At 44.8% G+C, this 22,987-nt stretch overlaps 1 protein-coding gene across 3 annotated transcripts in view; it reads left to right on the top strand.

Annotated features, from left to right (window-relative positions):
• LOC137350714 (sorting nexin-1-like) overlaps positions 1-22,407 on the top strand; it is a 55,547-nt gene extending 33,140 nt beyond the window's left edge. For all 3 annotated transcript variants that reach the window (XM_068015633.1, XM_068015634.1, XM_068015635.1), the window contains 8 exons: positions 6,600-6,675; positions 7,821-7,934; positions 8,765-8,858; positions 15,151-15,356; positions 16,708-16,851; positions 18,943-19,023; positions 19,183-19,254; positions 20,609-22,407. In XM_068015633.1, the coding sequence (XP_067871734.1) occupies positions 6,600-6,675; positions 7,821-7,934; positions 8,765-8,858; positions 15,151-15,356; positions 16,708-16,851; positions 18,943-19,023; positions 19,183-19,254; positions 20,609-20,659 (838 nt within the window). In that variant the 3' untranslated portion in view covers positions 20,660-22,407. The remainder of the gene's footprint in view (positions 1-6,599; positions 6,676-7,820; positions 7,935-8,764; positions 8,859-15,150; positions 15,357-16,707; positions 16,852-18,942; positions 19,024-19,182; positions 19,255-20,608) is intronic.
• Positions 22,408-22,987: the final 580 nt, after the last annotated feature.

Below are 22,987 nucleotides of genomic sequence, written 5' to 3'. Positions count from 1 at the left end.
ACGCCTTTCCCTCCATGCCTCCCTTAATTTGCTAATTGTTAGAGTTATATCTATAAAATAGCGAATGGGAGAGTATTGCGAATGTAGTGGAGCCCAGTGTAAAATAATTTCAGCAGCATATGAGCAGCCAACATTCCTGCGAAGTTGCATGGGAGCTTTTAGGCATCTTGACAAATACATGAATAGGATGGGAATAGAGGAATACAGTCCCCGGAAGTGCAGAAGGTTTTAGTTTAGGCAGGCATCAAGATCGGCGCAGGCTTGGAGGGCCGAATGGCCTGTTCTTGTGCTGTACTGTTCTTCTTTGTTCATGGCTGCATAGCAGCCTGGAAGGTACTACGCAGGCCTTGTTCCAGAACATACAACACATGTGCATGGCAATGCAAAAAAATTTTAAGGGGACTGCACACTGCAAAAACTGGCCATGCACAACATACACAAGCAGGGATGTGATGCTGGAACTGTGTAAAACGCTGGTTAGGCCACAGCTGGAGTATTGCGTACAGTTCTATTCACCACATTGCAGGAAGGGCATAATTTCTCTGGAGAGAGTACAGAGAAGATTTACAAGAATGTTGCCAGGCTTGAAAGTTGCAGCTATGAGGAAAGATTGGATAGGTTAGGGTTGTTTTCCTTAAAACAGAGGAGGCTGGGGGTGACTTAATTGAGGTGTACAAAATTATGAGGGAACAGAGAGAGTATACCGGAAGGACCTGTTTCCCCTAGCTGAGAGGTTAATTACCAGGGGACACAGATTTAAGGTGATTGTTAGAAGGATTAGAGGGAACATGAGGAAAAACTTTTTCACCCAGAGGGTGGTGGGTGTCTGGAATTCACTGCCAGGAATGGTGGTGGAAGCAGAAACCCTCAACTCATTTAAAAGGTACCTGGACATGCACCTGATGTGCTGTAACCTGCAAGGCTATGGACCAGGTGCTAGAAGATGGGATTAGATTGGGCAGCTAGTTTTTTTGGCTGGCACGGACATGATGGGCTGAATGGCCTCCTGTGTTGTAATTTTTCTATGGTTCTAACTAAGTTTTAAAGGAATGTTGGCAGTGGCTTTACATCTGTAGTACAAGGCAGTCCTGTTAAATATAACTTGGGTTAATCCTGAGTTCAACTTAAGATGAACCCATGGACATTCTATAAGAGCTTGGTGCTGTCGTGTGGCCATTGGCCCCGGCCCAGTGTGTACAAGGATTTGTTCTTGTTTCTTTTCCCCCCTCTCTGTTGCTGCACAATATTCTTTTTATCTAATTGTGTTAGGAGTTTGATTCTGGTAGTATTGGTTTGCTTTGCTTTGCATAGTTTTTTGTAAACTTCCTTCGCTACTTATTCAAAACAGCAGCAGCTCAGTCATTAGTTGATGTCCAGTTTTGGAATACACGGCTACTATTCAGCTTCAGCCCTTTGTGACTGTGACTAGACTGCATCAAATCCTGTTGTTGTTGTTTAATTGGCTCTAGTTGGTTGCTGTACCAGCTTTCAAGATTTGCGTAGGTCTTTTTTGGGTACTTGCGATAATTGTGTTGTTGACCCAACTTCAGATGTGCACATCTGTTCCTAAAGATCCAATAATGAAGGCAAAGAGCAGGGGACTCTTTTGGAAAATGGCAGGAGTTGTATAACTGCCCTAGGCTCTGAAGAGAGTTTCAGGCTGTGAAATGGTGTACTGTAATGGAAGCTGCCAGAGCTGATCTCTGTTCCCATGTTCAACTGCTTTTGAGTTCTTAATCTCTTTCAGAGCTAAATTGCACACTTCGGCTTCCTTTTACAACTGTCATCCATTTTTGATGGCGAGTTGCAAAACCATATTTCTAATTGAATAAATATGTAGCTGCTTGCCTCATTAACTCTTGTTAACCTCTTCAACTCTTTCCCCCACCCCCCCCCCCCCGCCCCCACCACCCCATCTCAATATGTGCCGACAGTCTTGCATGCAGTTGACAGTGTTTTAAAATAATTGAAGTGAGTCAAGGCTGTGCTTGTAGGATGTAGTCTGTCACAGCCCAATTTCTGTTGTCTTTGTAGTGTGTCTTATCCTGATTGTAAGTGAACTTTTATGGTGGTGATGGTGAGTGAGTGCCCCACTATTCCTGCTGTGTTATTCCTTGAAAGATTAGTCATCACAAACCGCTGCCTTTGTGTTACACAGTGCTCTCAGCAGTTCTGTCTGACAGAAGCAGGGAGGTTTGCTAGTGCTGTTGGGGGGTGGGGGGGGGGGTTGTTTAAACTAATTTGGCAGGGGGATGGGATACAGAGTGGAGGTACAGTAGGGTGTGATGCACAGCCAAATATAGAAGAAAAACAGAGTCAGTCTGGAAGGTAGAGCAAATATAGACCTGTTAAGGCACAAGTGAAAAATGCAAGGCTAGATTGCATCTATTTTACCATCAGGAGTATTCCAAGTAAGGCAGATGAATTGAGTGCATTGATTAACATATGGGACTATCATATTGCTATCACAGAGACATGGTTGAGGGAGGGGCAGGACTGGCAGCTCAATATTCCAGGGTATAGAATCTTCAGACGTTATAGGGGAGGGTGTAAAAGAGGGGGTGGCATTGCATTGTTGATCAAGGAGTCAATTACTGCAGGAAGGAGGGATGATATCTTAGAAGGTTCCTCAAATGAGGCCATAGGAGTAGAACTTAAAAACAAAAAGGAAGCAATCACTTGGCTGGGAGTGTACTACAGGCCTCCAAACAGTCAGGGAGAGATAGAGGAGCAGATATGTAGGCAAATCTCAGAGAGGTGTAAAAATAATAGGGTAATAATAGGGGATTTCAACTTTCCCAATATTAACTGGGATAGTCGGTGCAAAAGGCTTAAAGGGGGCAGAGTTCTTAAAATGCATACAGGAGAGCTTTTTGAGTCAGTATGTAGAAAGTCCTACAAGAAAGAGAAGGGGCTGTACTGGACCTAATACTAGGGAATGAAGCCGGACAAGTGGTAGAAGTGTCAGTGGGGGAGCATTTCTGGGATAGTGACCATAACTCTAAGATTTAAGGTAGTTATGGAAAAGGACAAAGATGGACTGGAAATAAAGGTACTGAATTGGGGGAAGGCCAATTTCAATATGATAAAACGGGATCTGGACAATCTGGACTGGGAGCAGCTACTTGTAGGAAAGTCTACATCAGATCAGTGGGAGACATTCAGAAAGGAAATAGTGAGAGTTCAGAGCCAACATGTACCCGTTAAGGTGAAGGGGTAGGACCAACAAGTCCAGGGAATTCTGGATGTCGAGGGATATAGAGGATTGATCAGGAAAGAAAGGAGGCTTATGGCAGATTCAGAGCATTGAAAACAGCGGAGGCTCTAGAGGGGAATAGAAAGTGTAGGGGGGGGGTAATTAAAAAAGTAATTAGGAGAGCGAAGAGGGGACATGAAAAAACACTGGCGGGCAAGATAAAGAAAAATCCCAATGCATTTTAGTTTAGTTTAGCGATACAACACTGAAACAGGCCCTTCGGCCCACCGAGTCTGTGCCGACCATCAACCACCCATTTATACTAATCCTGCACTAATTCCATATTCCTACCACATCCCCACCTGTCCCTATATTTCCCTGTTTATTATATTAAGGGCAAGAGGATAACCAGGGAAAGAGTAGGGCCCATTAAGGACCAAAGTGGCAATCTGTGTGTGGAGCCAGAGGACACAGGTGAGGTTTTAAATGATTATTTTTCATCTGTGTTCACTACGGAGAAGGATGATGTAGGTGTAAAGATCAGGGAGGGGGATTGTGATATACTTGAACAAATTAGCATTGAAAGGGAGGAGGCTTTAGCGGGTTTAAAAGTGGATAAATCTCCAGGCTGTTGTGAGGCAAGGGAGGAGATAGCAGGGGCTCTGACACAAATTTTCAAATCCTTCCTGGCCACAGGAGAAATGCTGGAGGACAGCGAATGTGGTACCATTATTCAAGAAGGGTAGCTGGGATAAACCAGGTAATTACAGGCCAGTGGGTCTAACATCAGTGTTGGGGAAATTATTGGAAAAAATTCTGAGGGACAGGATTAATCTCCACTTGGCGAGGCAGGGATTAATCAGGGATAGTCAGCATGGCTTTGTCAGGGGGAGATCATGTCTAACAAACTTGATTGAATTTTTCGAGGCAGTGACTCGGTGTGTCGATGAGGGTAAAGCAGTTGATGTAGTCACATGGACTTCAGTAAGGCTTTTGATAAGGTCCCGCATGGGAGATTGGTTAAGAAGGTAAGAGCCCATGGGATCCAGGGCAATTGGAAAATTGGATCCATAATTGGCTTAGTGGCAGGAGGCAGAGGGTGATGGTCGAGGGTTGTTTTTGTGATTGGAAGCCTGTGACCAGTGGTGTACCGCAGGGATCGGTGCTGGGACCCTTGCTGTTTGTAGTGTACATTAATGATTTAGATGTGAATATAGGAGGTATGATCACTAAGTTCACAGATGACATGAAAATTGTTGTAAATAGTGAGGAGGAAAGCCTTAGGTTACAGGACGATATAGATGGGCTGGTAAGATGGGCGGAGCAGTAGTAAATGGAATTTAATCCTGAGAAGTGTGAGGTGATGCATTTTGGGAGGACTAACAAGGCAAGGGAATATACAATGGATGGTAGGACCCTAGGAAGTACAGAGGGTCAGAGGGACCTTGGTGTACTTGTCCATAGATCACTGAAGGCAGCAGCACAGGTAGATAAGGTGGTTATGAAGGCATATGGGATACTTGCCTTTATTAGCTGAGGCATAGAATATAAGAGCAGGGAGGTTATGATGGAGCTATATAAAACGCTAGATAGGTCACAGCTGGAGTACTGTGTACAGTTCTGGGCACCACATTATAGGAAGGATGTGATTGCACTGGAGAGGGTGCAGAGGAGATTCACCAGGATGTTGCCTGGGCTGGAGCATTTCAGCTATGAATGGAGACTGGAAAGGCTAGGGTTGTTTTCCTTGGAACAGAGAAGGCTGAGGGGGGACCTGATTGAGGTATACAAAATTATGAGGGGCATTGATAGGATAGATAGGGTGAAACTTTTTCCCTTAGCGGAGGGGTCAATAACCAGGGGGCATCGATTTAAGGTAAGGGGCAGGCGGTTTAGAGGCGATTTGTGAGGGTGGTTGGAATCTGGAACACACTGAAGAGGTGGTAGAGGCAGGAATACTCACAACATTGAAGAAGTATTTAGATGAGCACTTGAAACGCCATAGCATACAAGGCTACGGGCCAAGTGCTGGAAAATGGGATTGGAATAGATAACCTTGATGGCCGGCACGGACACGGTGGGCCGAAGGGCCTGTTTCTGTGCTGTATAACTCTAAGACTCTATGAAAGCAGGTTTCAATTGTTTTATTGCAGCATGTAAGCTAATAAGCCCACTCCATCCAATGTCCATTACAGTTCTGTTGTGGATTCTGCCATTCTTCCCAAAATATTTTTGATTCTCTACTTGAAGGAGTTCTACAGTTGTTTACTTCCTCTGCCTCCCCTGGTGTGGGTGGAGAGGAGAGAAAGGGCAGGGGAATCTCCAGTGTTGGAAAAACCTGTTAAGCAGAGGCACTGAAATCATATTTCTTTGCCTGCAGGGCTGTTGGAGCTATGCTTGCTGTACCATGCTGATGTAATCAGGAAGACAAATGATGTATTGGCTTCTGTTACAAAGGCATTGGAGTGTGAGTGAAGAAATTATACTGCAATTATACAGGGCATTGGTGAGGCCGCACCTGGAGTACTGTGTGCAGTTTTGGCCTCCTTACTTAAGGAAGCACATTTTGTCCCTGGAGGGAATGCAATGAAGGTTCACGAGACTGGTTCCTGGAATAAGGGGATTGTCCTGTGAGGAGAGAGTAAGTTGACTAGGCCTGTATTCTCTGGAGTTTAGAAGAATGAGAGGTGATCTCAATGAAACATATAAAATTCTTAAGGGGCTTAACAGGGTAGATGCTGAGGAAATGTTTCCCCTGGCTGGAGAATCTAGAACACAGGGCCACAGTCTCAGAATGGACTGAGATGAGAAATTTCTTCACTCAAAGGGTTGTGAATCTGTGGAATTCTCTACCCCCGAGAGTCGTTGAGTATATTCAAGTCAGAGGTCGACAGATTTTTGGGCACTAAGGGAGTTAAAGAGTCAGAGGCTTGGGAAGGTGGAGTTGTAATAAGATCAGCCATAATCTTGTTGAATGGCAGAGCAGGCTGCAAGGGCCAAATGGCCACCTCCTGTCATGTTCTTGTGTATCCCTTAGAGGGCTTGAGAAACTGTCGAGTATTCCTGAGCAGTACTGCATTTCTTGCACTAGATGGCACCTGATGCACAATTTACAGGGGAGAAGCTTCACTTTAGCTGCTCTCGGGCTCGTGCAGTATCGAGTTTGAGGTTTGTTGCTTAAAATTAGGGTATGTCTGTGTAAAATGATATTACAGACTGCAGTCCATTATGCTCTGTTAACACAAGTATTTGTAAAAAGTAGACTACGTGTGAAATTAGTTTTAAATGTCCACCTGTAAACTCTGGAATGTGTAATCAAGTGTGTACTGATGTCTGGTCACAATTAGTGGGTTTTTCAAAGTTTCAAAAGAATTAACTCTCAACCCTTTGGTTATCATTCCAGATATTTACAGAGAATCATCAAACACCCCACACTGTTGCAGGATCCTGATGTGAGAGAATTCTTGGAAAAAGACGAGGTAAACCCCTCAATTGTGGGGAGAGAGGTTTTGCAACCTTTAGCTGCCGTGCCATCTCCTCCTTGAAGGACAGTGTCTGCTGTTTAATTTCTGACCATCTGTGGGACTTTTCTCTCCTCTCCAGCTCGCCAGCTCGGTGCTTTCTTTTTGTTGTTGATGACTCATCACCATCTATTTGTGCCTTCATTTGCTTGCTAATGTCTTTCCATTGTCTCCTTGTTATGATCCTCTGGTATCCAACCATTTCTTGCTGCATTAGCAATTTGCTGGTAATTTATCCCATTAACTTCCTCTCTGCAATTTGGAATATTTTCCCCCTTCCTTTTTTCCCAGATTTCACTGCAACCCTTGTCTGAGATTTGTTCCAGATATCGGCTTGTCTTTTTGGTCTACAGATGCTGACCAACCAGCTCTATATTTCCAGCACTTGGGGTTTTCTTTGCTTGTCAGTGATTAAATGTCCGTCTCCAGCCCCCCACATGCTTTCACCATCATGTATATATGGAGCTTATACATCGTCATTCTTACCTGTAGCTGAATCGGGAGATGATGTACAATGATGATTATGCATGTTTTACTAAATGTTTAAGATTGAACTTCCTGAGATCTCCTGACCCATCGAGACTTGGTAAAGAAACTAATTGCAGAGGTGAACTAGACTGGATCAAAACTGATGCAGTCTTGCATAATCTTTTGTCATTGTCACCATTAATGTTTTTTTTCTGTACTTTGGAGTTATCCTGTTCCATCAGACACAATATGTTCTTTGTGCAGCTCACTACATTTAGTGACAGCTAATCAGCTGTCTCAGGCAGCAGGGGAATTTGATGAGCAGGTTAGAGCTCATATTTATTCTGCATTATGGTGTCCCACTGATGTGGTGTGAACCTATTGCAGATGAATAGCAGTCCCACTGCCTGTTAACATGTTGAATGTTCTAATTGTCCATATTGGCACTTGGTGACTGCAGTGGCACTGTGTATTAAACTTTTTTAACATGAGCTGGGATTAAAAAGCTGATCTAACACTGGTCATGCATGCCAACAGTTGGGATTGGAAACCTACTGAAGACTGCCTCAGTCTATTGTATGTGTGAGTGGAAAATATTAAAGTGTACAATGTTGACCTCTCAATCTGATTTACAGTTGCCACGAGCAGTGAACACTCAGGCTCTGAGTGGCGCTAGTCTCCTTCGGATGGTGAACAAGGCTGCTGATGCAGTCAGCAAGATGACCATTAAGATGAACGAGTCGGATATAGTAAGTTTCATGGCTACTGTGTAATGACAATGGGCTTCACTTTGCTATTTAACGTTCCACGTGCGAGTGATGTAATTCCAGTCTCTGAAGATGAGTCCAAGCATGACTTATAGTTGAACCCGTAAGTGCACATGCAGATCAGGAAGTTCCATGTCCCATCCATTGTCTGTGCTGGGTTGGCCAATTCCAGGCATGGTAATCAGAGTGGAGGGGCAGGGGCTGAACTGCTTGCTGCATTGGCTGCTGAATCTGTGGGCCAAGGAGGAGAAATCCTGCAGGCTCCTACTCCTGATCTGTATTTCAGTCTTTTTACCTTCACCCTGTAGTATGTGATATTTGTCTGTTCCATCTCCACACAACTTGACTTTTAATTTGAGGGAGTGGGTGGATCCTTCTGTCTCCAGTGATTCTCTGGGGCTCCAGCTTGTATCTGTGTTCTGTCATCACTGACTTGGTATGTTGTGTTGGAGGAACTGCGTGCTTATTGCTTTTGTTTCTCTGTTTGATTCTAAAAGCTGCAAAATTATCTTTTAATGTGACGCACAGTGGGACTGTCGCGGTGTACCATGTTACATAGAAATTAGGAGCAGGAGTAGGCCATTCAGCCCCTCGAGCCTGCTCTCCCATTCAAACAGATCACGGCTGATCTTCTACCTCTACGTTGTTTTCCTGCACTATCCCTAATAGGAACAGCTGGGTTTTTATATAATTTCCTAGCTTTTTAACAGACCGTTGGAAAGCCTTTGCATGAGGAATGTAGGGAGAGTCTGCTGTATTTGTCTTTTTACCTTCGCCCTGCAGTATGTGATATTTGTCTGTTCTATCTCCAGTGGTTTGAAGAAAAGTTTCAGGAGATTGAGAATGAAGACCAGCAGTTACGCAAGCTCCACGCTGTTGTTGAAACACTAGTCAATCACAGAAAAGGTGAGGCTGGAGAGATTGAACAGTCAGCAAAGGAGGATGGGCATAAACTAACTCTGAACAAAACAATCCCATAATATTACAAACTAATTTGCTTGTTCTGGGGAATGAGGTGGGATGAGTAGATCAAGTGACTGTAGGGGAACATTTAGGGAACAGTGATCATGAAATCATAAAGGTTTTGGTTAGCTATGGAAAAGGACAAGGAGCAATCCGCAGTAAAATAATTAATTGAGGTAGGTCCAATTTCAGTGGGGTGCGAATAAACTGGAATCAAAGATTGACAGGCAAAACTGTAATTGAACAATGGGCTATCTTTAAAGAGGAGATAGTTCGGGTACAGTCCTATGAGGGGGAAAGGTCAGACAAACAAAGCCAGAGCTCCCTGGATGACAAAAGAGAGATTAAGATAAAGCAGAAAAAAGGGTGCATATGACAAATGTCAGGTTAAATATAGAAAGTTCAGGGAGAGAAATGGAAAAAAAAAAAAAATAAGAGCATGAGAAGGGACTTGCCAACATAAAAAGGAAACCAAAAGTCTTATATGGGCACAGAACTGGTATAGGATGGTAAAAGGAGTACATACGAACTTATGAATTAGGAGCACGAGTAGGCCACTCGGTCCTTCGAACCTGCTCAGCCATTCAATGAGTTGATTGCTGAACTGATTCCTCCACATTTCCACCAACCCCTGATAACCTTTCACCCCCTTGCTTATCAAGAATCTATCTACCTCTGCCTTAAAAATATTCAAAGACTCTGCTTCCACTGCCTTTTGAGGAAGAGAATTCCAAAGACTCACGACCCTCTGAGAAAAAATTTCTCCTCATCTCTGTCTTAAATGGGCGACCCCTTATTTTTAAACAGTGACCCCTAGTTCGAGATTCTTCCACAAGGGGAAACATCCTTGTAGGGACGATTAGGGACAAAAAAGGGGATTTTTGCATGGAGGCAGGAGCATGGCTGAGGTACTAAATGAGTACTTTTGCGTCTTTCTTTGGCAGCAGCATCTTAGTGAAGTTGTAGTGAAAGTGGAGGTAGTTGGGCTAAAAATTGATAAAGGGAGGACTTCCAAAAGGCATTTGATAAAATGATGCACAACAGGGTTGTCAGCAAAGTTATATATAGCTGATGGAATAAAAGGGAGAGTAGCAATATTGATACAAAATTGGCTGAGTGACAGGAAACAGAGAGTAGTGGTTAATGGATGTTTTTCGGGCTGGAGGAAGGTTTGTAGTGGAGTTTTGTAGTGCAGTTCCCCAGGGATCAGTGTTGTGACCCTTGCTCTTCCTGATATATATTAATGACAGAGACCTTGGTATACAGGGCACAATTTCAAAATTTGCAGATGATACGAAACTTGGAAGCATTGTGAACTGTGAGGAGGTTAGTGTTAAACTTCAAAAAGGCATAGACAGGGTGGTGGAATGGGCAGGCAGGTGGAATTTATTGCAGAGCAATGTGAAGTGATTCATTTTGGTAGGAAGACCATGGAGAGACAATATAAAATAAAGGTACAATTCTAAAGTGGGTGCAGGAGCAGAGGGACCTGGCTGTTTATGTGCACTGGTCATTAAAGGTGGCAGGTCAGGTTGAGAGAGCAGTTAATAAAACCTACAGCATCCTGGGCAAGGAAGTTATGTTAAACTGGTATAAAACACTGGTTCGGCTCAACTGGAGTACTGTGTCCAGTTCTGAGCACCACACGTCAGGAAAAATGTGAAGGCATTAGAGAGGGTGCAGAAAAGATTCACGAGAATGGTTCCAGGGATGAGGAACTTCAGATTGGAGAAGTTGGGACTGTTTTCCTTGGAGAGAAGATTGAGAGCAGATTTGATAGAGGTGTTCAAAATCATGAGGGGTCTGGACAGAGTAGATAGGGAGAAACTGTTTCCATTGGTGGAAGGATTGAGAACCACAGGACACTGATTTAAGGTAATTGGCAAAAGAACCAGAGGCAACATCAATAAAATCTTTTTCATGCAACAGTGGTTAGGATCTGGAATGCACAGCCTGAGAGTGGTGGAGGCAGGTTCAATCAAGACTTTCAAAAGACAATTGGATAATTATCTGGAAAAAAATGTGCATGGCTCAGGGAAAAGGAGTGGGATTAGCTGAGTTGCTCTCACAAAGAGCAAGCACCTACGCAATGGGTCGAATGGCCTCCTGTGCTATCGTTCCAGGATTCTATTGTGATTTTAAATTGTTGGGTTCACATCTTTGCTTGATGGAGATGCCATGGGTTAGAACACAGAAATCTAATCTATAGGAGCAGTAGGATCTGTGGTTTTATAAGGGCCCCAATAGATAACTTTAGCTAGGCTCGAGTTCCGAGTACCTTGTGGCCTATACACAATGAACTGTACTGTTTTGTTGGATTAAAAGGGTGGGTCTAATTATACATTCCTGCTTGCGCCTCATTGTTGGGTGAAAACTGTTTTGCATTTTATTTAAGACTGGGTGTAGCTGTTAGTGTGATGAAGTAATGATTGATGAAGTGCCACCAAGAAGTTAATCAAAAACTCCAAATGCCAACATAGCATGAGCTAAGTGTTCACTTTCAGTTGCAGCATTTGCAAGTATCTAGGAGCTGGAAGAACATACTTGTCTTTACCCAAATTTAGCATGGATGCCCTCCCCTGTTACTGTTCAATGTGTCTATGTGTAACTTGTTGAAAATTCCAGGAATATAAGCATGGGCATGGTTGATGAACTAGTCAAACATCAGCCTAAATTATAAAGTCTGGAGTTTTGAAAGTAAAAGCACACCATGCGAATCATGTTTAAACTGTTTGCTAAGGCTCACTTCCCTAAAGTACAGTGAACAGATGTTTTTAAGCAATAAACAGATTTGTTCAATTTTAATAACTAACTTCCACAAACCACTGACCACCTCTAGGCGCTTACCCATTGTCTCTCGAGACAAGGAGGCCAAAGAAGAAGAACTAACCTAATCATATTGACACACGGCTCATTGCAGAGTGTTCCTCTGTAGAAAAAAATACTCTAGTATAGTAGAAGACTGTAACTTAGGCACTTTGGGAATGTTGAAGAGCGTTACATTGCTGCACTTTCCCTGGGAGTGTTTGGGGTCATCTCTTCTTTGGCCTCCTTATCTCGAGAGACAATGGGTAAGCGCCTGGAGGTGGTCAGAGGTGTGTGGAGCAGCGCCTGGAGTGGCTATAAAGGCCAATTCTAGAGTGACAGGCTCTTCCACAGGTGCTGCAGAAAAATATGTTTGTCGGGGCTGTTACACAGTTGGCTCTCCCCTTGCGCCTCTCTTTTTTTCCTGCCAACTACTAAGTCTCTTCGACTCGCCACACTTTAGCCCGGCCTTTATGGCTGCCCGCCAGCTCTGGCGAACGCTGGCAACTGACTCCCACGACTTGTGATCAATGTCACAGGATTTCATGTCGCGTTTGCAGACGTCTTTAAAGCGGAGACATGGATGGCCGGTGGGTCTGGTACCAGTGGCGAGCTCGCTGTACAATGTGTCTTTGGGGATCCTGCCATCTTCCATGCGGCTCACATGGCCAAGCCATCTCAAGCGCCGCTGACTCATTAGTGTGTATAAGCTGGGGATGTTGGCCGCCTCGAGGACTTCTGTGTTGGAGATACGGTCCTGCCACCTGATGCCAAGTATTCTCTGGAGGCAGCAAAGATGGAATGAATTGAGACGTCGCTCTTGGCTGACATACGTTGTCCAGGCCTCGCTGCCATAGAGCAAGGTACTGAGGGCACAGGCTTGATACACTCGGACTTTTGTGTTCCGTGTCAGTGCGCCATTTTTCCACACTCTCTTGGCCAGTCTGGACATAGCAGTGGAAGCCTTTCCCATGCGCTTGTTGATTTCTGCATCTAGAGACAGGTTACTGGTGATAGTTGAGCCTAGGTAGGTGAACTCTTGAATCACTTCCAGAGCGTGGTCACCAATATTGATGGATGGAGCATTTCTGACATCCTGTCCCATGATGTTCGTTTTCTTGAGGCTGATGGTTCGGCCAAATTCATTGCAGGCAGCTGCAAACCTGTCGATGAGTCTCTGCAGCCACTCTTCAGTGTGAGATGTTAAAGCAGCATCGTCAGCAAAGAGGAGTTCCCTGATGAGGACTTTCCGTACTTTGGACTTCGCTCTTAGACAGGCAAGGTTGAACAACCTGCCCCCTGATCTTGTGTGGAGGAAAATTCCTTCTTCAGAGGGCTTGAACGCATGTGAAAGCAGCAGGGAGAAGAAAATCCCAAAAAGTGTGGGTGCGAGAACACAGCCCTGTTTCACTCCACTCAGGATAGGAAAGGGCTATGATGAGCCACCATTTTGAATTGTGCCTTTCATATTGTCATGGAATGAGGTGATGATACTTAGTAGCTTTGGTGGACATCCAATCTTTTCTAGTAGTCTGAAGAGCCCACGTCTGCTGACGAGGTTAAAGGCTTTGGTGAGATCAATGAAAGCAATGTAGAGGGGCATCTGTTGTTCACAGCATTTCTCCTGTAGCTGGCGAAGGGAGAACAGCATGTCAACGGTCAATCTCTGTGCACGAAAGCCACACTGTGTCTCCGGGTAGACGCGCTCAGCCAGCTTCTGGAGCCTGTTTAAAGCGACTCGAGCAAAGACTTTCCCCACTATGCTGAGCAGGGAGATTCCACGGTAGTTGTTGCAGTCACCGTGGTCACCCTTGTTCTTATAGAGGGTGATGATATTGGCATCGCTCATGTCCTGAGGTACTGCTCCCTCGTCCCAGCACAGGCAAAGCAGTTCATGTAGTGCTGAGAGTATAGCAGGCTTGGCACTCTTGATTATTTCAGGGGTAATGCTGTCCTTCCCAGGGGCTTTTCCGCTGGCTAGTGAATCAATGGCGTCACTGAGTTCCGATTTTGTTGGCTGTATGTCCAGCTCATCCATGACTGGTAGAGGCTGGGCTGCATTGAGGGCAGTCTCAGTGACAACATTCTCCCTGGAGTACAGTTCTGGGTAGTGCTCAACCCAGCGGTCCATTTGTTTGCGTTGGTCAATGATTATGTCCCCTGATTTAGATTTGAGGGGGGCGATCTTCTTGATGGTTGGCCCAAGAGCTCTCTTAATGCCATCGTACATTCCTCTGATGTTGCTGGTGTCTGAGGCCAGCTGAATATGACTGCATAGGTGTTGCCAGTAGTCGTTTGCGCAGCGCCTGGCTGTTCTTTGTGCAGTGCTTCTGGCTGCTTTAAGTGCTGCGGATGTTAACTCGCTGGGGGCTTTCTTGTACAGAAGACTGTAGCTTAGGCACTTTGGGAATGTTGAAGAGCGTTACTTTGCTGCACTTTCCCTGGGAGTGTTTGGGGTCATCTAGAGGGAGCTTTACTCTGTATCTAACCCCGTGCTGTACCTGTCCTGGGAGTGTTTGATGGGGGACAGTGTAGAGGGAGCTTTACTCTGTATCTAACCCCGTGCTGTACCTGTCCTGGGAGTGTTTGATGGGGGACAGTGTAGAGGGAGCTTTACTCTGTATCCATCCTTCTTCCTCACCTACCGCAACCACCCCCCCCCCCCCCCACCCCGCACCCACATCCCAACCAACCCCAACAGCATTGGAGCAAAACTGTACCTTGTTCAGTTACTCCAGGGCACAGCACACCAACCTGTGTCCAATTCACAGCATCAATACTATCAGTAACCTTGCGACTCCATCACCCAATCAAGCGTGGGGGGAGGAATTCTGACCCACGTACAGGCAGAATGGGTCACGATGTTATTGCGTAATGTCGCACCACTGCAATCAAGTGGCTAGTAGTAAACTCGCTTCTCAACTTTTGCATAGTTTACTTACTATAGAGTCATAGTCATAGAGTTATACGGCACAGAAACGGGCCCTTCGGCCCATCTTGTCTGTGCCGGCCATCAGCACCCAACTGTTCTACTTTATTGCTTCCTTTGCTGTTTGTGCCAGGCTGTCCAATAAAGCTCTGAATATATTTTATGCGATGTATCCAAAATGGAACGTGCTCATCTCCCAGCTCAAGTATCCTTTGTAATGAGTCCAAAGGAAATGACCTTTTTGGAGGAGGAAGGGAAAGTGAGAGTGAGTAAGGAACTCGGAAATTTTTGAGACTGGATTGCTCCACTTGAAACTTCCAAGATGAAAGTGAGCTATTAATAAACTGGAGTGTTTGGATGAGGAATGAAGGGGTGCAGTGGTTCAGTAAGTCCCTAATGGATGGGTTTTCCATGCTGTCCCTGAAACCAGTAAACTGTTCTCCCCCCCCCCCCCCCTCCCCCACCTCCCGTGCTTACACTGTAATCTGCTTTGATCTTCAGAGCTTGCAACAAACACGGCCATTTTTGCAAAGAGTGCTGCCATGCTTGGGAGCTCGGAGGACCACACAGCGTTATCACGTGCACTGTCACAGCTTGCAGAGGTGGAGGAGAAGATTGAGCTGCTTTACCAGGATCAAGCTAACAACGACTTCTTCCTGTTTGCCGAGTTGCTGAGTGACTATATCCGCCTGATTTCTGCAATGAGGGTATCAGAAGGTGCTAATGGTGCCTCTTTATTACACAGCATCCCAAGCTCCTCGTATATTTTCATGTAGTTGGGTTATTACCCTACACTTTTCATATTTTGGATATTTTGTTTCTCTAACTGCCTCACCAGCTGACAAATTCTGATATTTTTTTTCTCCCAAAATAAGGGGGAAGGTGAGATGAAAAGAACCTCTCGTTAGACGGCACAGTGGTGCAGTGGTTAGCACCGCACCCTCACAGCTCCAGGGACCCGGGTTCGATTCCGGGTACTGCCTGTGTGGAGTTTGCAAGTTCTCCCTGTGTCTGCGTGGGTTTTCTCCGGGTGCTCCGGTTTCCTCCCACAAACCAAAAGACTTGCACGTTGATAGGTAAATTGGCCATTATAAATTGTCACTAGTATAGGTAGGTGGTAGGGAAATATAAGAACAGGTGGGGATGTTTGGTAGGAATATGGGATTAGTGTAGGATTAGTATAAATGGGTGGTTGATGTTCGGCACAGACTCGGTGGGCCGAAGGGCCTGTTTCAGTGCTGTATCTCTAATCTAATCTAATCTAATCTAGAGACAGGGCTCCGAGGGGATTACTAATCCACCTTCTGGAGGAATGATGTGTGAGGCCCTTATTTTTGGAGGAGAGAGCAGTAGAGTGCATGGAGCTGTTTTCTCTTTCTCTCCCACCCCACCTTAATTGGAAGCAGCCCTCCAGTACCTTGCCCAGAGATATTCTTCAGCTGCCTACACACTGAGCATTGGTAAGCTATTTAAGGGCGGCGCAGTGGTTAGCACCGCAGCCCCACAGCTCCAGCGACCCGGGTTCAATTCTGGGTACTGCCTGTGTGGAGTTTGCAAGTTCTCCCTGTGTTTGCGTGGGTTTCCTCCGGGTGCTCCGGTTTCCTCCCACATGCCAAAGACTTGCAGGTTGGTAGGTAAATTGGCCATTGTAAATTGCCCCTAGTATAGGTAGGTGGTAGGGAAATATAGGGACAGGTGGGGATGTGGTAGGAATATGGAATTAGTGTAGGATTAGTATAAATGGGTGGTTGATGGTCGGCACAGACTCGGTGGGCCGAAGGGCCTGTTTCAGTGCTGTACCTCTAAACTAAACTAAATAGGGGTTAATTGTAACTGACCCCTTAAACTGTCTTTATCTAGTATCGTTGGATAGTGATCCGGATTAGGAGCCCTGCTGCCCTCAGTGAAGTAACATGTCACAGACCAGTAATTGATCCTGGGACCTTTTGTTTTGATCAGGCCACTTGTACACTTGCTTTACTAATTGAAGCATTGGGATAATTTAGTGTTGGTTTTAAGCTGGATGCTGAGTGCTGTGGTATGGCTCTCCTGGTGCAGGGAGTATTTGACCAGCGGATGAAAGCGTGGCAGCGTTGGCAGGATGCTCAGACCACACTGCAGAAAAAGCGAGAGAACGAAGCTCGACTCATATGGGCCAACAAACCTGACAAGCTACAACAAGCCAAAGATGAGATAACAGAGGTATGGGGCATAGAGGAATGGGAGCAGGCGTCTGGCTGATACTTCCATCTGTTCAGTTAGGGTTAGGCCTATGGATATATGACGTGCCCACGCTAGCATGCATACGCGATACACACCTGCAAATAGAGACAGAAAAGAGCAGAAGGAAAATAAAGTGGAGAGATTTGAGGCAATATCAGAAGAGTTTCTTTATTACGATTCTTTGAGCTCACTGTAGAGTCCTTTTGTAGATAGTTCTTGTTTTTTGTTGAGGCCCAGTATTCTTAAACCTTGTTCACTGTAAGAGACTTTTCTCTCTTGGAGCTCATGTGTCTTCAATGGATTCCGAAGCTGGTGAGAGAGAGAGAGATGGGAGCAGGCAGGAGGAGAGGAGGTCTGCTTCAGTCCAGGAGCACAGGAGCTCAGGAGCTTTCTGTCTTCCAACACTCTTTCTCCAATTTAAAACTCTCAGTTCAAAACTCTGCAACAACCAGTTTGTCATGTGACTAAGCTGGTCTGACCATGTTGTTCTGTGTATTGGGAGCAGGGACTGGTTCCTTTGTTCAAGCACTCTCTGCTTGTATGCAAAAAAATCTTTCTGGTTCGAGGCCCTCTTTTCTTCCCAGCAACAATTTGAAGTTTAATGTCCATGTGGTGAAATTAATGTGCCTAATTCTTGGTAGGTGGGGGCCTGCATGACATATAGAGACCAGAAAGGTTCACTGTTTCATCATTGATGTGTGCACTGAGTGAGCTGACCACACTTCGGGTGCTGTTAAAATTAGTCTCGGTGCCCCTGGGCTAAAGAGCAAAACCTCAGCCTCCCTGACAGCTATCCAGTAACCCTACTGGAATGTGTGAGCTTTGATGTCTCGAACATGAGATTGGATTGGCTCCTACAGTCTAATAGCCTGCCCGTGTCTGCAGTCCAGGTTCTCTTATGAATAATGACTGCTTGTGCAGGGTGCCAGAGGGCAACCTGCATCAGTGGGGTTGTACAACAGCAGGAGTTTACCTTCAGGAGGGGAAAACTTTGAGGAAGGAACATAGACTGCAGTGGATCAATTCCATTGTGGAAGAGAGGGTAACTTCTGCCTTTACACTCCCACTAACCCCCACCACCCCACCCCCCCCAGTACCTCAGCCTGGTCACTCTTGGCTGGATGGCCTCCCATCTTCTACCCTCCATAAACATAAGTGCATCCCAAACTCTGCTACCCGTATTCTAACTCCCAAGTCTACTTCAGCCATCATTGCTCTGCTCATTGATCTACATTGGCTTTCAGTTAAGCCGCACCTCAATTTTTAAAGTTCTTGTCCTTGTTTCTGAATCCTTTGTACCTTCCTATCTCTGTAACCTCCTCCAGCCCCACAAACCTCATATCTGCTGTCCTCCAATTCAGGCCTCTTGAGCATCCCTGATTTAATTGCTCCGCCATTGACTGCCTTTGCCTTCAGCTCTCCATATCCTGAACTCTGAAATTCCCTCTCTAAAGATCTCCACCTCCCTCTTCTCCTTTAAGATGTCCTTAAAACCTACCTCTTTGACCAAGCTTTTGGTCACCTGTCCTAATATCTCCTTATGTGGCTCAGTAGTTACATTTTTTTGCTGTTTGTGAAGCGTCTTGGGATGTTTTACTATGTTAAAGATGCAGGTTGTTATCTAAGATAGTGAGTGCAGGCTATTCAGGCACTGGGTATAGAGCCAGTCCTGTCCTTGCCAGCATGTTTTTCCAGTACAGGATGCTGTATTGTTATCCCTGGGCAGAACCCTGGCTTATTCTCTTCCCTACCTGAGATAGCAGGGTGCTGAGACCAGGCACAGCTCCTCTACCACCACAGCTAACTCTGCACAGGAGGATCAAGCCACCTGTGGCTCTATTATTTGCTGAATGCACTTGGCCATTGGGGAGGACTATGAGAAGAACTTAGTTGCCCAATGTTGCCTTAATGAGTATAGAGAGAGCTCTTTTTGCCAATTGTTGCCTCTAGATCAATGTATACCCACAGTCTACCTTCTAAGTGGGAATACTGCCTTAGGGAGCTGTTGAATAAACAGTGAGAGCCAGTGGATGATTGGAGTGATGCTAACTGGCCACTGTCTGTTTTTAGTGGGAGCCCAAAGTTCTACAATGTGAGAGAGAGTTTGAGCGGATCTCGGTAACCATTCGAAAGGAAGTTGCTCGGTTTGAGGTAAGCAGTGTTCAGATCTTGAATGGACTCTGCCAAACCTGGCTACAGTTTTCATACACACTCCATTTCAGCTGGGGACGCTGGTGGGGCTGTTACCTTGGTTACAGTTGTACCTTTCTCTTTACATATTTTAATTCTCATCTTTTTGTACACTTTCAGAAAGAACAAATTAAAGACTTCAAAAGCCGGATTATTGTGTATTTGGAAACTCTTCAGAACTCTCAGCAACAGGTGAGCTGCCTCAGCCTGGGATAGAATTGTGCATCAGTCATTGAAACATCATGCTACTTGTATATTGTTCTAGATACAGCTTAATGTGAGAAATTAGAACAGGGGGACAAGACAGGTGAAAGGATGGAGGCAGAGAGGGTAAGAGACTGAGGGGGCGATGAAATGACTTTGCTGATTTTTCAGAAACTACATTGAGTTGCACCTCGGAGCACAGCTTATTCAATATGCTAATGATTAAAGGGCAGTCAGAAGAACAGATGGAAATAAATGTTTGACATAATGTACCAGATAAGGGAATAGAATCAAAGGAATTGAAGATGTAATTGGATGTTGAACTGAGGGAGTTGCAACACTGGAGATGAGCCTGTTAGTTTGATGGACATTTTCTCACCCCTAACCTTTATAGGGCTGTTTAATGTGGTGGCCAGTCAATGAAAGTCTGCACAAAATTGTTTGCTCCTACCCAAGTGAATGTTTTCTCAGAATCAAAGACTTACCCTGCTCTCCTCCACCCTGATTCCTTCCAGGAAATTTCTGGCAGGCTGGTTCAAATGAATTTGTCCTGGGAACAAATGGTTGACCAATACTGAGCCTCTTATTGAAGAGTCTAGAGCTAGGGCTCACTGTTTCAGTTTAAGGGATCAGCCATTTAGGACTGAGATAAGAGATTTCTTTACTGTGGTTGTGAATCTTTGGAATTCTCTGCCCCAGGGCTGAGAAAGTCATTGAGAATATTCAAAACAGAGAGTGATTACATTTTTGGACTCTGAGCAAATTAATGGATAGCGCAGGAAAGCAGAATTGAGGCAGAAGATGGTGGAACAGGCTTGAAGATCTGTGTGGCTACTCCTGCTCCTGTTCCTAGGTTATTACTTTCATTCTGTTGTGCCCATCACTTTGTGTGTGGTTTACACTGGTAGCCAAGGAAAGAGGCTGGCTGAAGAGTTTACTTTGGCTTGTTTTCTATGTTTCAAGTTAAATAGCAGAAACCGGGTGAGCCCCACCAGGTTGTAAGCGGGGGGGGGGGGGGGGGTGGGTGGGAGTGCAGATTCTGAAGGAGAGACTGAAAACCAAATACCCTCTTTTTATTTTGGCATACACAGGTGATTTTAAATGTGCAGCCTCTTTAAATGTTTTTGTGCAGCTGCACATGTGTGATAACTTAAAGGGGCCAACTTGTGTGTTGCTGTGCAGCTTAGTGGGAACATTGCAGAAAACTGAGGATCAGGAATAAACATGAATGTGTTTGAGAACTGGGATTCACTCCCTTACAGTCTTCCTTCTCTAGTGATTTACAAATGTTATCCTTATATAGGAAATACTGTACCTTTTAACCAATGCTTTCTTTTGACAGCTCATAAAATACTGGGAAGCTTTCCTGCCAGAAGCAAAAGCCATTGCATAGTGGAACTGAGAATTGAGTGGCCGCTTGCTGCCTTTTATATTGTACCTCAAGCCTATAAGTGAATCGGCAGTATTGCCAATGAAAGGGGACGTTCTTCAATGGTTGAAGTTCTTTCTTGCTCTTTCTATGATGAATCTTAAAGTATAATCTTTAATTTCCATATATTTTCTTATGAATTGATCAGTGGGAAAGCCACGTTTAGTGATGGAATTTTGAGATTTTTTTGTCCATTGTACATGTGGGTTTGGGAGGGGGAGAGGAGGGAGGTGACTGGGGGTGATCATCAAAACTTGTTGCCACAGCATCCACCTCTCTCCTGATGACAAACTCCTGTCTCCTCTGTGACACAACTGCTATTTTGACATGTTCTTTTTTAAAAAAAAAAAGAAATCTTGCCTTTCCTTCGACTACCTGATTTCTACACGTCGATGCGAGAACCAAAGAGAATTTTGGGGCTCTGAGTGATGAGAGCACTATGGTCAGGACCAGGGACTCCACCCAGCTGTGAACATAACATCGGAATCATCTTCAACTCCATTCGAGCAGTCAAAGCAAAAGCAATAATGGTTGGTCTGGGAATTCCAAGCTGCCAGTACTAGTGGCCAAGCCATGATAAATTGCCAATTGCATTTCTTTGTTAGTTTTTGAATGTGATTAGCATTCGAGTTACAGGCCTGCAGCATTGGGGAGGAGAGGGTCTCCAACAAAATAGGTTTGTAGGACCTGTTCTCATCAATACAGGTGATTATAGAAGGACTATTGTGAATATGTGGTTGGGTAAAAGGCCCTCCCGCTTCCTGAGGGCTTTCCATGGCAGAGAGTTCTGTTTGGTTAAGTGAACTCCCCAATGTGGTTGTCTTTTGAGTTGACCACCCAGGTTGACTTGCCAGCCCTGTGCACTTTCTTAAAAAAAAACGTTCCCTCTTGCAGTGGCTTCCGAGATCAGACTTTATAAATGCCAAAACAAATAACTTTAATGCCATAACTGTCAGAGGTGGCTTAATCCAACTGCAATCTCCATCTACTGTCTAACTTAACCTGCTAACACTAACTGTGCGCCCGTGTACAAAAGAGTGGCAGTAGTTTCACTTTCCACCGTGCTCCGTACTGTCATTTTTTTGAACTGATTGATTGTGGAATCTAAATACAAAGCCATGTAGCAATTTGGGGGGCAAAAAGTTGAGGGTTGAGATTGGGCTTCCATTTTCTTGTCTTTTGATACCAATGGGATTGATTTATTACATTGGCGTGGAAAAATATAATAAACACTAGTTTATTTGGCTCCAATCCCATCGTGATGCTACCAAAAAACTCTTGCCACTTCCCCCTCCCCCTCCATTGTCTTTTGAGCTCCCTTAATAACCAGCTTGTAATGTGTGTGCATCTGACTGCTGGCAGAGAATCTTGCACTGAAGCTGTGACCGAATGAAGCCAAGTAACCTTGTCTGCTTTCCTGATTGACAGTCAACAAGAGTCTTCTGCTCTGTCTACATTCATGGTCTGCCCTCAAAGGGTTAAACTAGTATTCTGGACAAAGATACTGGTGCTCTTGTGCACGCAGTCAGTAATCTTTACACATTATGCACTAAAACCTTTTTCACTTTTTGTTTAATGTACTTTCAGAGGAACTAAGATCTTCTGTTTTCACTGTGTTTGAGAACAAAGTAGGAAAAAAAAATACTTTAGTTCCTTATGTCTGCTTTTGTGACCTCCCCTCTCACAATAAAGTTCATAAATGATTTACCAGATCCTTTCTAGTTTCTCTTTGTCCTGTTATTGATGTCAAAGCAGTGTCTGTATAGTAACCTTTGTAAGCACAGTCAGGAGATTGCCTTGTTGTTCCATACTGCTACCCAGTGTAGCATGACAACAGCAAATTCCAAACTCAGCCTGTGTTGAGCTAACTGATCTTTAGGATCCAATAATATGTCTCATCAGTCCTGGACGAGTGAAGGGAAAACAGTCAAGGTTCTTGCTCCCCATACTAGATAATGGTGTATGTTCTTCTACATGAAGAATGGGCTCTTGAGTGAGAGTGCTGCTGGAGTGGTGGAATCATCCACCAGCATGATTCATTATGTTCAATGGGGGAGGTAGAACTTCAAACAAGATTTATTTTTACCTGTATGGTTTGAAAGAATTAATAAGAGTCATGTTGGCACATAAGGAGGCCATTTGGCCCATCAAATTCATGCTGGCTCTCTAGAGCAATCCAGTCAGTCCCATTCCTCTGCTCTATCCCTGTAGCCCTGGAAATTTATTTCCTTCAAGTGCCCGTTCAATTTCCTTTTGAAGTCATTGATAATCCCCAATTCCACCAGCCTTGTG

Source organism: Heterodontus francisci, chromosome 35, assembly GCF_036365525.1.
Source record: "Heterodontus francisci isolate sHetFra1 chromosome 35, sHetFra1.hap1, whole genome shotgun sequence".
Classification (NCBI taxonomy): domain Eukaryota; kingdom Metazoa; phylum Chordata; class Chondrichthyes; order Heterodontiformes; family Heterodontidae; genus Heterodontus; species Heterodontus francisci.
Note: the sequence above shows the minus strand (reverse complement) of the source record. Positions and strands in the feature narration are given on the sequence as shown.